Genomic DNA, 12,995 nt, shown 5'->3' with positions numbered 1-12,995 from the left:
GATGATTTTTAAACAGTTTTCCATGTTGTTGTACTTGTTGGCTGCTTTTCATTCACTATCCAATCCAACTAATATATTTATTTATTTGTATTACTATTTATTATAATAAACTATAAATAAAGTTATTATTATTAATGTTTGTATATTTTTTTTTTATATATATATATATAAAGTTTAGTTATGACAAGAAATTCATATGTTGCCAAAATGTATTTGTGTCTACAAAACTAGTTTCAAGCATTTAAGCATAATCCTTCAAATCAAAAGCTTTTTAAGATTATGTGAAATATTTCAGTCAAGGGTGTCCAAACTTTTTACTGGTAGTGTACATCACAGCATTTAACAACTTGAAAATATTACATAACAGTGAGTATCTGTTCTTCATTTGATGGGAATGGGCTGGAGAGAGGAATGAATGAAAGGAATGGAAAGTCGAGAAGTTATAATCCCAGAGGTGCACACTTGACTGAGAGACACACGTGTGCACACACGTTGGGCCGCCCCTCTGGCACTCTCCAGAAGGATAACATTGTTTCCATGACCTCCGACCCCTCTCAGTGGCATACCTGTTACTTAAAACATGTCTGCACTTCTATGAGGGAGGGGTAACATTATCTTCCCTCCCTTATTCCCCCAAAGACCAGAACCGTATGTGTGTACACACACAGTGCAGATGGCTATGGTTTAGTTCAAAGTGCTCTCCCACCATCTCTCTCTGTTATTCCCAGGGTCTCAGTTGCCTCTGATAGATGTTAACATTTCAGTGTTTTGCCACGTGCCAGGCAGTGGCATGGCTCTGTTGCAGTGCAGGGCAGAGGTTACGGCCCATTTTACATTCTATAAACTCACCAAAGACTTCGTGTGTCTCGTACACAAAGAGGCACCAAAACACTCTCCAGGACTTTCAGCTTCATCGTACCACGTTGGTGGAACGAACTTCCAACTCCATCCGTGAAGCTGACTCACTCTCTGTCTTCAAAAAACGACTAAAAACACATCTTTTCCATGAGCACTTAACCAGTCATTAAATTAATAAAAAAATAAATAAAAAAACAAAAAATAAAAAGATTCTGTTGCAATTTATTCTGTTTTGAATACTATTATGATGCTAGTGATACTTTGTAATACTGCACTTTTCATACCACTGTCTCCTAAGATGATTCGCTTATGTTTTCCTCTCTTGTAAGTCGCTTTGGATAAAAGTGTCTGCCAAATGAATAAATGTAATTGTAAATGTAAATGTGTGTGAGCTGCATGTATTGTGTCATGCATAATGCCTCACATCCTACTTCAAAGCTGACATTTTTAACATTTACAGGGGCCTCGTAAATATGCAATGCCTGCTAAAAAAAAATGGCTTAAACCAGGCTAAGGTGGTTTGATTGCCGTAGGTTGTTTAAGAAGGTTTATCTTGTCTCCCAGCCTGGCCAAGCTGGTTTTCAGCTGGTCTAGCCAGTCTTACAGCATAGCCATGCCAGTGCTATTATTGTTAGGCAACGTCCACATTAATTTCGCTACATTTTGGACTTCCATCCACACTGAGATGTCGTTTTTGTCTAGCGATAACTGAGATTTCGAAAATGCTCTGACAAGTGGATAAATTTGAAAACACAGTCTTCGCATTGTAGTATGGACAGGGAAAATGGAGGTATTAAAAAACGATGACATATTTGTTTTCATGTGATGCAGTCATGTGATCCATTCAACTCAAAATCAGCTAGAGGGTGGCCCATGTTGTTGTGGCATTGCTGTGCCTGTTATCCACTTATATGATAAATGTTACTTTGTACAACCTCCAAATTACTTCAAAGGCGACAGGAATTGCTGTCCGTCAGCGGAACACGAGGACAATTGCATTTCAGACCGTACATGGAAATGATGCAGGGCCATGGTTAATCTTTTTTACAAACGTAATGAATTAGCAAACAAAAACAAATTAGTGTGAACAACTAAATAACATTTTAAATTAAATTACTAAGTTCAGGCATGAAACTTCTTAGAAAATATTCTTTGAACATGAACATGTTATCTTTAAGTCAATAAGCTCGCTCACACGTGACATGTCAAGCCAGTCGGCTCACATGGTGTAAGCTGATAGGTCCTTTTGACGAATAATCGGGTAGCCAATCAACTTGCGTACTCTCTCTTTGCCTAACGTTTACATTTTCTCAGTTTGCAAGTCAGCCAGTTTCATTGCAGTGAGCTGTGATTTTCTCTGAACATGCCATTTGTTTAGGTGGTTGATGGGGCTTTTTCTTCTATCAGCTTGCATGGTCATGTCTGCTTTTGACCATGACAAATAGAAGCATTTTGTCTTTATCAAGGTAAGCCGTAGGCAATCAGACTCTGGCACACATCGCTATCTTAGGTCATTCGTTTAAATAAATCCACACATAGCTATTTTAAGTCACTAGTTAAATAAGCTCTGGGTTTTCCTGGTCCAGATAAACATTATGTTTATCCCCCATATTTAAGCCTTTCAGCCAAGCGGCCCAGAAACACCGAGATTTAGTTCTTTAGCGTTATGCCATTCGGCCCAGCAGGCCCAAGAACACCTAGCTAGCATACACTGTGCACATGAAACTTCAGAGCAGCAGCAGTACAAAGTCTTGGTGGTAGATCTGCTTGTTTTTGGATTTGTGTTATACGTTTGTGCAGATTCCCTGCTTTGTTGGGGGATTGTGCCCCAGTAGCAGCATGTCCACATGTTTAACTCAGTATGTCTGTGTATGTTCTAGCAGTAGCAAGTCTCCGTACTTGCACTGCAGCAGCAGGAGCAGGGGCAGAAGCGTAACAGATATAGTCTAAACTCAACTAAAACAGTCATACATTGAAAACTAATGAAAACAAATGTAAACAAAATGTAAACAAAAACAATATGAATGGATAAAAATAAAATAGAGATAAATATATATGAAAATATATAGAAATAAAAATTTAATTAAAAATTCTAAACTATTATAATGACAAGCTAGCATTTAGCTGGCCTCCTAGCTTAACCAGCTGATAAGTAAACATAACACCTTTAAGACCAGCAAAACAGACCAGCCTAGCCAGTTAGGCCAGACTGGGAGACCATACCAATTTTTTTTTGTTTTGTTTTGTTTTTTCAGTAGGATAGTCAAGCAAAGATTCCCTCCCATATTGGGGAAGAGCAGAAAGGCAGCATACAGCAGATAGTCTGGTGACAGAAAATAACACACACTTACATTCTCTGTTTGTCCTGTAAATTGAATGTGGCCTGACTACAGTATATACCGAGTAAAATGGAATTAGCAATGTGAAAACATCATCCCCACAATGCTCCTTACATACTGATGAGTGATAATTTGTTTACTGGAATAACATGAATAAGCATAATTGGCCAATCAAACCCATGAATGAGAGCCATGTCATAATCAGGCAACCATATTTGAGATTACTGCTAACTGGCTCAGACATAGCTTTGGTGGATTTGTGCTGTCTTCAAGTCATGTCGGAATGATTGTATTTATGAGGTCAGCACTCATGAACGCTACCACAATATTGTAATTATCAGTGGGAAACTCTGGATTTTCTTAAAGCTCTGACTTTCCAAGTTGGGGGCATGTCAGTAAAAGGAATATTCTGGGTTCAATACAAATTAAGCTAATTTCACTCCTTCTGGGATTACAGTGTGGCACTTTCACAATAGAAGTGAATGAGGCCATTTCATAAATTTAAAAATACTCACTGTTTCAAAAGTGTAGCCATAATTTGTAAACATTATGTGTGTTAACATGAATTTACTGGATAAAATCTCTTTTCTGTGTAAAGTTATATCCAATTTTACAACTTCTTTTCCATGACAACGTAACATCGTAAACCCTTAAACGACCGTAAAGATGATGATTTAAATAGCTCAGATAATACACAAGTTTTAACAGAATTCATGTAAGTGTTTTTATCAAATTAAAAGCTTAAAATTTCTGCCTTTAAATCCTTCCAAAAATTGGCCCCATTCACTTCAGTTTGTAAGTGCCTTATTGTAACCCTGATTTTTTCTTTTCTTTTCTTTCTTTCTTTTTTTTTTTTATTTTTTTTTTTTAGTTTAAGAAAATGTGTATTTAATTGGGTTATCAACATCATGCACACAAATGCTGTTGATTGAGCTTTGTCAGAATGGTAATTTTACTATACGATTTAGTTTATATGCATTTTGTGTATGTATAGTGATAAAGCTTGTCATAAAATATGGTAACTCTTTACAAAAAGGTTGTATACAGTTACATTAATTAATGCCAACTGTGAATTTAAAAATGAACTTTAACAATTTAACAATTAAGTTTAACATTAACAGTTACCAATATAACAACAATATTTTACAGAACTTAGTAGTCTTTGTTAATGTTAATTTCTACATATTATTTTTTAACATTTTAATGCTTTAATGCTTTATGAACTTACATGAACTAACATAACACAACAGTATAGACCTACTGTTTTTATAAATCAACATTAACCAAGATTAATAAAAACTGCTAATTTATGTAGCTGCTTTTTGAGGTGACAGGCATGTACTATAAAACAAAATTTCCCATAATTTTCTGTGGAAGCATGAGAATAATATATATAAAGCATACAATTCCACACCAAGTGTGCATTCTTTGCTGTTCATTTTTTTTTGTTTTTTGTTGCATAAGCACAAAATATGAGAAAGAAAAATGAAATTGCCCAACATGCTCATTATTTTCCCACCAAAATTATTTAAACCCACATGACATCGTAATTACTTTGGAGCATTTTAGAACGAACTTCCCAGGAGGCAGCAAAAGTCTGTGGAAAATATGGTTGTATCATTCCACCCTGCAACTTATCCTGCATATTAAACTAATTATGGCTGTATAATTGGTTCACTATTTGATAGTTGGAGTGGCTGCAGTATACAGGCGTGTGCGGATGTGTTTCCCAAGTTGTTGTGCATAATATTTTCTGTGTATTATATCTTTATATGTTTGTGTGTTCAGTGTGTATCATCTTTTCCAATTCTCCTTCCACCCTCAGATGTCCGGATGGATACTTCGGCCCGCGGTGCTTGCAGACAGAGCCCCTGCGGTTATACGTGCCCAAACCTAATAAAAGTATGTTGACTTGAGATGTACAGCTGCAAACAGAGGACTGGTTTGTCACTGGGTTACCACTGTTGTCTCTCCCTTGCCCTCGTCTGCCTCCCAAGGCTTGCTGGCTTCAGTCTGTCCTGAAACGGACACAGTGGTGCTCCAGTGGGGTTCCTCTGCTTCTGCTGTACATTATTGTGCTGTTGTTCTAATTCCATGTTCTCTGCTTTTTTCCCCTGTCTCTCTCTCTCTCTCTCTCTCTCTCTCTCTCTCTCTCTCTCTCTCTCTCTCTCTCTCTCTCTTTCTTTGGCATTTCTCCTCTCTGCTTGACACCCCTTCTTTCTTCTCCTCTTTCCTTCTCTCTCTCTTTCTATGGTTTTATTTCTTTTCATCAGGTGTCCAAATGACTTTACTGGTGATCGCTGTCAAACCTACGTTATGGCCAGTTTCTACCGTATGTCCATTTCTTCTTCTGTCTGACTGTCTGTCTGTCCATTTTGCATGCTGAAACTGGAGATGTAGAATGTAACTCTGTCATGGTTAATCATCTACTCGCTGTTCTAACAAACTCATCAGTTTTTAATACCTAATCTGTTTTATTTGGTGCAGTGTGCCATTCACCTTCCTTGCATCATTGGTTAATTGTACATTGAAAATAGTTTTATCCTGTAACATGTTCAGTGATGCATGTTTTCGAGTATGATTGCATGTACTTTGGTGAATTAAACACAAAACTTAATAATTTTAATTGATGTTTGCAATTAAAAACAATGAAAAACTGCATCACTGCTTAACATATAAATAATATACATAACATATTAAACTAAAAATAATAGTTAGTGTGAATTTACTAACCATTAAACTCATGCTATGGAGTGTCCAACTAGACCACAAACTAGATAGCACAAGATGTGTTTGGTCAGCTAAAATTAGATATAAAAATTGCACAATAACAATCAAGAAATGGTAGCTAATATTTTATTTTTATAAATGATTTGTCAAGATTGCTATGCATATACTACATATGGGGAAGATAATATTAATAAGATAATATTTAAACTAAACTAAATTACAAATTAAATTGGATGTATATCAAAATTGCATTCACATAATTTTTTTTTTTTTTATCTAATCTGTAATTGTACTGCAAAAATGTATGTTTTTACAGCAAAACTGCCTTCACATCATTCTTAATTTGGCTTCAGTTAGGTGAAACTCATCAGAAGAACATTTAATCTATATAATTTTATATAGAAATAATTTTTGTTTGAAATGATAGCAATAACCTATGATGTTAATCACTAAGCATTTCTGTATTATATCAATAATTTAGTAATGTGATGCGATTAGTAGTTTAGAGAAACATATTTGCAAAAACATATATATATATATTTTAAAAGCACTGTTTATCTCTCCCTGTTTATTTTACCAATCACAGTAGTTTGCACACAATATATCTTTCTGTCATTTGAAACCCCCACCCCCCTTCACCTCACAGTTCAAAAATCCTCCCCTTAATTATGTTGTGAAATTAAACAGCTCCACTTCCCCGAGGTGACACATTTTAACCAAATAAGGCTACACATCGGCATCTCCACTGCACATGTCCATCAACTGCAGAATAACACCTAGATTAGAGGAAGGCAAAGGGATCACTACACCTGACAGCTCGTGCCTGTGAGCTACTGGCTCTTGCATATGTCCGCTTAGTGCCTATAATCAAGCCTTTGTGCTCTCAATAATGTTGCTATGCTGCCGCTGTTTACATTTTAACATGACCTTAATGTTAACGTATTTATTGTTTAAGAAAAAATAAAAAAAGACAGTAGGTACAATTCAAAAGATTGATGTTAACACAACTGTTCTAGGATGGGAAGCTTACACAGTTGAATGTAAAAGAGAATAGATTTGCTCCGTTTAAAAGAAAAAAAAAATATGAAATGTTATTAAAAAAGAAACAAGAAAAAGTATAAGATGACACATCCTGTGTCCTGTTATGTCTCGTCATGATTTAGCATCCTGGAATGTGATATGTATTACCCATATCATGATAGATCATCATGTCTTTGCAAGCCAAAGATGCATGGATTGTTAGTTTTCCCACTGTCAGCACAGTTTCCTCTCACTGCTGCTTAATTTGAGAGGTCTAGAAATATGTGTCTTTCAAAAAACATTGGATACTGAAACAGTGCAGTTACTTTTAGAGGGCTTTTAGAACTGAAGAAATTTATAATCTTAAAATGTGGCACCGTGGGTGCATATAAATACTGTTCAAGCAGCATGAGAAAAAATAGTAGGGATGGGCATATCAGTCTTGAAATATTAATACTTCCGATCCTTACATAATAATATTGATATATTATTATCAATAATAATATTTTTATAAAAATAAATTATAAACTAGTGATTTTCTTATTTGTTTACTGTGGCAATAAATCTGTATCATAATCTTTGAAATGAACAAATATAGTGGTAGAAAATAGTTGTATTAGTTAATAATACAAAAGCTATAATAGGTCTCCTAATTTGAATTTTATTTATTGTTATTGATGAAGGATTTTAACCCTATAAAGCCTGAAATATAAATGAATTGTCCGAAAATTCCATTTATTTTTTTATTTTATTTTTTTTACATTAAACAGTTTTTAATACCATCAGACAAACTATAAAAATAAATTGTAAAAATTCATTTTTGTGTAGGACATTTTTTTATTTAAATTTTTCTTAGCCCATGCATGCTACAGTGATAAATCTTGGGGTATTATCAGAGGATTCCCTGGGCTTTTCAGAGATACCAAATGTTTAAGAGTTTGGCCATGACAACTTTCTCTCCTTGGTCTATAAATATGGATTGAAATGTATCACAGTTCAATTCAGCAAATATTCATTTTAAAATATCAGTAACAATATAATTATTACTGTCACTTTTACATTATTAAAATAAGCTGTCATTTCTCCCAACATAAGAGTCACTTTTCACGCAAGTCCGCCGTCATATTAAATAGATCGATATAAACATTGAAACCACTTTTTTTCACAAATAACCACTATATGGTGCCATAAACATCTGAAACTTACATACCATGGGTTGTTTGGCTCGTCAGCTTGAACAGAGAGTGAAACAGGAGCTGTCAAACGTTGTGTATCATATTTGATACACACAGCGTTATAGGGTTAAATATAACGATAAATTGCTATAATTAGCCATTTTATCCTTAGAAACCACAAAAACAAATCTATTTAAGTATCAGTGTTGGATCTATACTGGGGACATTGGACTTGCATTTGGTATTGCATTGAAAAGAGAATAAGAGGTATGGCCCATCACTAAAACATAGCTTTGTCACCAGGGACTGAGAAATAGAAAAGGAAGGTGTCCCTCATTTCAGTGCACAATCTGAATTTTAAAACCTTTAACACATCTGACAAATTGTCACTTCGACATGGAAAGCCAATCTGTAAATCCCAGTGTGCAGTATGTGTGCAGATAGTCCTTCAGAGAAAGCATGTAGGCAGACATCAATAGTACAGGCATGTCCTCAGAGCTGTCTTCTCTGGATCTTCTGTCACTTCCTGTTCCACTCACTGCTGAAGAGAGAACTTTAATCGCTCTCCCAATTAGAGCCATAGCAGAGAGCTAAAGCCTTCACAAAAGAACATTGACATCAATTGTAGGAAGGGTAACTGGCCTCCAGTTCCTGGCAGTTCACAGAGACACATATGTTTGGGGATTGTCTAGAGTTAGCCGAAGCACTTCCTTTTGAACTGGAATCCAACGTAAATTTGAGAGACAAAAAGCTGTTAACACGGGGTTAAGGGAATAGTTTGCCCAAAATGTTTAATTCTGACATCATTTACTCGCCTTTATGGTTTTTCTTTCCATGAAACACAGAGATGACATTTTAAAGAATGTCCTGGCTGCTTTTTTCCACACCAGCTAAAAAAAAAAAAAAAAAAAGAGCACCTTAAAATATCTTAAAAGTGGTCCATATGATTCACAAGCACATATTCCAAATTTGTATTGTTAATCGCTGAAAATCTTCCCATCTGCTGTAGTCAAATTTAAATATCTAGATACTTCTTATCAGGTTTAATGTCAATTACATCAGACATTACTGTTCTCTATGTCTTGGCACTGAAAACAAAATTCCAAAATATCACGTTAAATATTTTTTTTCCGCACAGAATAAATAGCTTTATTTACTGTATATGTAAATATATAGCTTGCTGTATAATGCAGGGAAGGGCATCCCTGGCAAGGGGATTATCATATTTGGGAGTCCCTATTTTAGAACATCTATACCAACTCAATCAGACCCAAGCCTATGGAAGTTTGTTGTCATGACAACGGTGGGGATTTGTTGCAGCTAATATTAGGCACGTGAGCTGTCCATGGAAAAGTGCTCCTCGCTCATCCATTAATGGAAATAATTGTATTATCCTGATCCCAAGGTCCCTTTTGCAAGAAAATATTTTGATGCCATTATTAGATACCTCCAGTTATAGCATGCAGAGCTCTGACATAGCTAAAAAATGAAAGCCACTATCCCCACACTCTCTGTCCGATTCATATCAAGTCTCGTGCTAGATGTGGATGTACACTACATACAAACTTACATACATGCAAATATGAATCCAATAATACCTTAATCTTATAGGAATGTTCCGGGTTAATTACAAGTTTTTTACAACAAAAATAATTTCGACTCGTCCCTTGTTTAATAATAAAACATTAAAAAAATATAACAAAAGGGGCAAAAATCGTGTTCACAGTAAATAATTTACAATAGAATTTAATGGGGCCAATCCATAACAATTAAAAAACAAATTTTCATAAGTATAGCCACAAGACAAATGTATAGACACAAATAAACATTATACATGTTAATATGATTTTAGAGTGATAAAATCAGGGATTTACTGGCATTACGCCATCTACCAGATTACAGGGTCAACCAGCATTACATTAAGTTTTTAATATTAGATATAACTTTACACAGATGAGGTAAGTGCTTTTATCACACTACAATCCTGTTAATATGTATAATGTTAACATCTCATGATTATACTTTTGAAAAAGTGTGTATTTTATTATTCACTACCATTGTAAGTATCTAACTGTAGGCGGCATTTTTTGTTTTGTTTTGATTTTAACAAACGAGGGACCATCTGAAATGTCACAAATGCTGAGAATTCAGATTAACTTGTTTTGAACCCAAAACATTCATTTAATTGCATTGTCTAATACATCTGTCTGAATAAACTGTTGCATATGATCGCATGTTTTACTAATATACACATCCCAGAGTGTACTTAGCATCTTGTGATTAACAAATGACAAAACCCAAATATACAATTCAAATTGTTTTATGAATAATATCAACTGTCTCTGTGCCCCACAGGTAAGACACATCAGAGAAAATCTAATTGTATAGTTGAACATTTAATGAATACTTGAATGCACTTGCATTCCTGCATACTACTTGTTTGTTTTCTATAGTGAAACTGTCTTGTTTGCATCGTGAAAATAATTAATTTGATTAAAGAATTGACATAACCCCTTAAACAATATAAATTTCAGCATCTAACTGTGAATTAACTCACAATGGCATTAATTCATCAAAAATAAATAAATCTACTAACCTAAATGCTCGTCTTAAAACATTAAGTCCTAATCTATGCAATAAATACTAAAATAAACTGCTAGTTTGATACTAGATGCTAGTTTGATAACTGTAATTATAATTCTTGTTTATTACTCATAATTATAATTCCAAATCATGTTTTAGAAACCCATATTTCAGTCTCATATGCTTGCTCTAACCTGCATGGCCTAATCACTTGCTGTTCTCCAGTATGCACATATGTATCCCCACTTAGTACATATGTACCTGATGTGTACAAAATTCTCATCCCACTTTCATAATGCCCATATGTGTTCCTGTGTAGGGTGGGATATCTCTCTCTCTTAAACTTTGTTCTTCTTTTTCTCTCTGTTTTTTGTTTTTGCTCTTCAATTATCAACTCTTTGAACTGGCAGAGTCTCTTGGGATTGAATTTATGGGTATGGACCAATCCTTTCTTCTGATTTCCAGACTGAACTGTGTAGCTCTCATTCCATTTGACACACCTCCTTTGCCCCTCTCTGATGGACTCTAAAGCAAATGAAAAAATTGATTAACAAATAAATCTACCAATCAGCCATTGCTCTGTATTGTAGCCCTTTTTTTATCTGCAGCCCTTGTCCTGTCTTTAAGAAGTTTCTTATGACTCATTGTTTTTTAGCTATTAAAAGCTGAAGTGTGTACATTTTTCTTTCTCTCATCCCATGTTAAAATGAAAATTCACCCTGTCTATTTTCTAAATGCATGTTTTTGATCTTATTGTGAATGATTCATCCATGCATATGTTTTATTTATTTGTATTTTATTCTTGACCTCGTAATCTTTAATCAATATGTCATAACTCGATCTTCCGGTGAAATGACAGACTTCTCTCTGGTGACGTATGCAGGACTTCTCCAATCATTTAGTCAGCTTAAACCCTGCCCTTGTCTTATAAATACTACAACCTTGCATAGAGTTGAACGAAGTATCAATCGCATGTTGGTGAAGACGGCAAGGTGTATTTTTGTCTGTTTTCCTTCAAAACTATCGTTTCTTAACCCCAAATTTCTTGGTTACGGGTCAGCTGGCTTGAATTTACATTTTGAATGAGGAAGAATAATGGCAAATTTGCAGTTGTGTTCGAGACATTTCGACTTTAATATGCAAAATCAACTGTAATGAAACAAACCACTTGTAGGTTGATTTCTCTGAAAATTGTAATTACTTAATTACTTATTTGAGCCAATGTTGCTGTTTTGGGCTGATCAGGATGCTCAAACAAAGAGAGCATGTTTTGAAAATGCCACAGAGTTTGGGACAGGACTATATGTTTGCCCGACCAATGAAAGACAGGGGAGTGTTCGATAACCTGCATGAAAGTCATCATTATTTTTTAAATTCTATTTGGTGATATAGAAATTACACACTTCAGCTTTAAAAGCCATACATTTTGGTGCCACCTCAGAAAACTTTGCCATGTTTTATTGTCAGAATACTGATCTGTGTACTGAGCAATTTATAAAGTTAGTTTGACAAGATTTTCGTAGAACTCTTGACAACCACATGTTTTGTTAAATCGGTTGAAAAACGTAAAGATCCAGGAAATAAGTCCGTTTTTGCGGTCAATATGAAGATACACAGGTTTCTTCATCTGTGCGTATGCAGCTTGCCTCAAAATGTAAAAGTTAGCATTATGCAGGGGTGATTTGTGTCTGTTTTACACACCAACCTGTTATTTACGGAGCAGTAAACATAACAAGCGCGGAGCTTCAAGTGAATTTGTTTATGTGCACTAGAGTGGTGTTAACATTGAATTTAATTATGTTACACCTGGCAAGCCTTGGCTCAAGCTTTTTTAAGTGTTCATCATTTTCCGTCACGCATGCACTCTCTGGTTTTACATCAAACTCTTTGGGCTACCCATTTTGATGTTTGACATCAGAGATTGGACATCGGTATTTTAAAATGCCACATAAAATATGGCCATGTCAACTAGGACTTCTTTTTTTTTTAAGTGTGCTGTAACTTCCCCAGATGGTATTTTATAGAGTTGAACAAAGGTGATTTGACAGACATGTCAAGATTATTTCAATGCAATATGGATGAGTGCTGCAGACAAGACTTCCCTTGACTTTTTTAAAGGTAAAGTTCACACAAAATGAAAAATTGTCATGTCATTATTTACTCACCTCTAGTTGTTCCAAACCTATATTGCTTACATTCTTCCATGGAACACAAAAGTAGATGTTAGGCATAATGTTAGGAACTGACTGTGAAATGAAAGTGACTGGTGACTGAGGCTAACATTATGCCT

At 35.0% G+C, this 12,995-nt stretch overlaps 1 protein-coding gene across 3 annotated transcripts in view; it reads left to right on the top strand.

Annotated features, from left to right (window-relative positions):
• nrg2a (neuregulin 2a) overlaps positions 1-12,995 on the top strand; it is a 133,349-nt gene that overhangs the window by 99,140 nt on the left and 21,214 nt on the right. For 2 of the 3 annotated variants that reach the window (XM_051676901.1, XM_051676900.1), the window contains exons 5-6: positions 5,471-5,529; positions 11,116-11,139. In XM_051676901.1, coding sequence (XP_051532861.1) covers positions 5,471-5,529; positions 11,116-11,139 — 83 coding nt within the window. Of the gene's footprint in view, positions 1-5,022; positions 5,100-5,470; positions 5,530-11,115; positions 11,140-12,995 lie in introns of all 3 variants that reach the window. The other variant, XM_051676902.1, reaches the window with a different exon arrangement.

Source organism: Myxocyprinus asiaticus, chromosome 38, assembly GCF_019703515.2.
Source record: "Myxocyprinus asiaticus isolate MX2 ecotype Aquarium Trade chromosome 38, UBuf_Myxa_2, whole genome shotgun sequence".
NCBI classification, from domain to species: domain Eukaryota; kingdom Metazoa; phylum Chordata; class Actinopteri; order Cypriniformes; family Catostomidae; genus Myxocyprinus; species Myxocyprinus asiaticus.
This window is presented reverse-complemented; position numbering and strand designations above follow the sequence as displayed.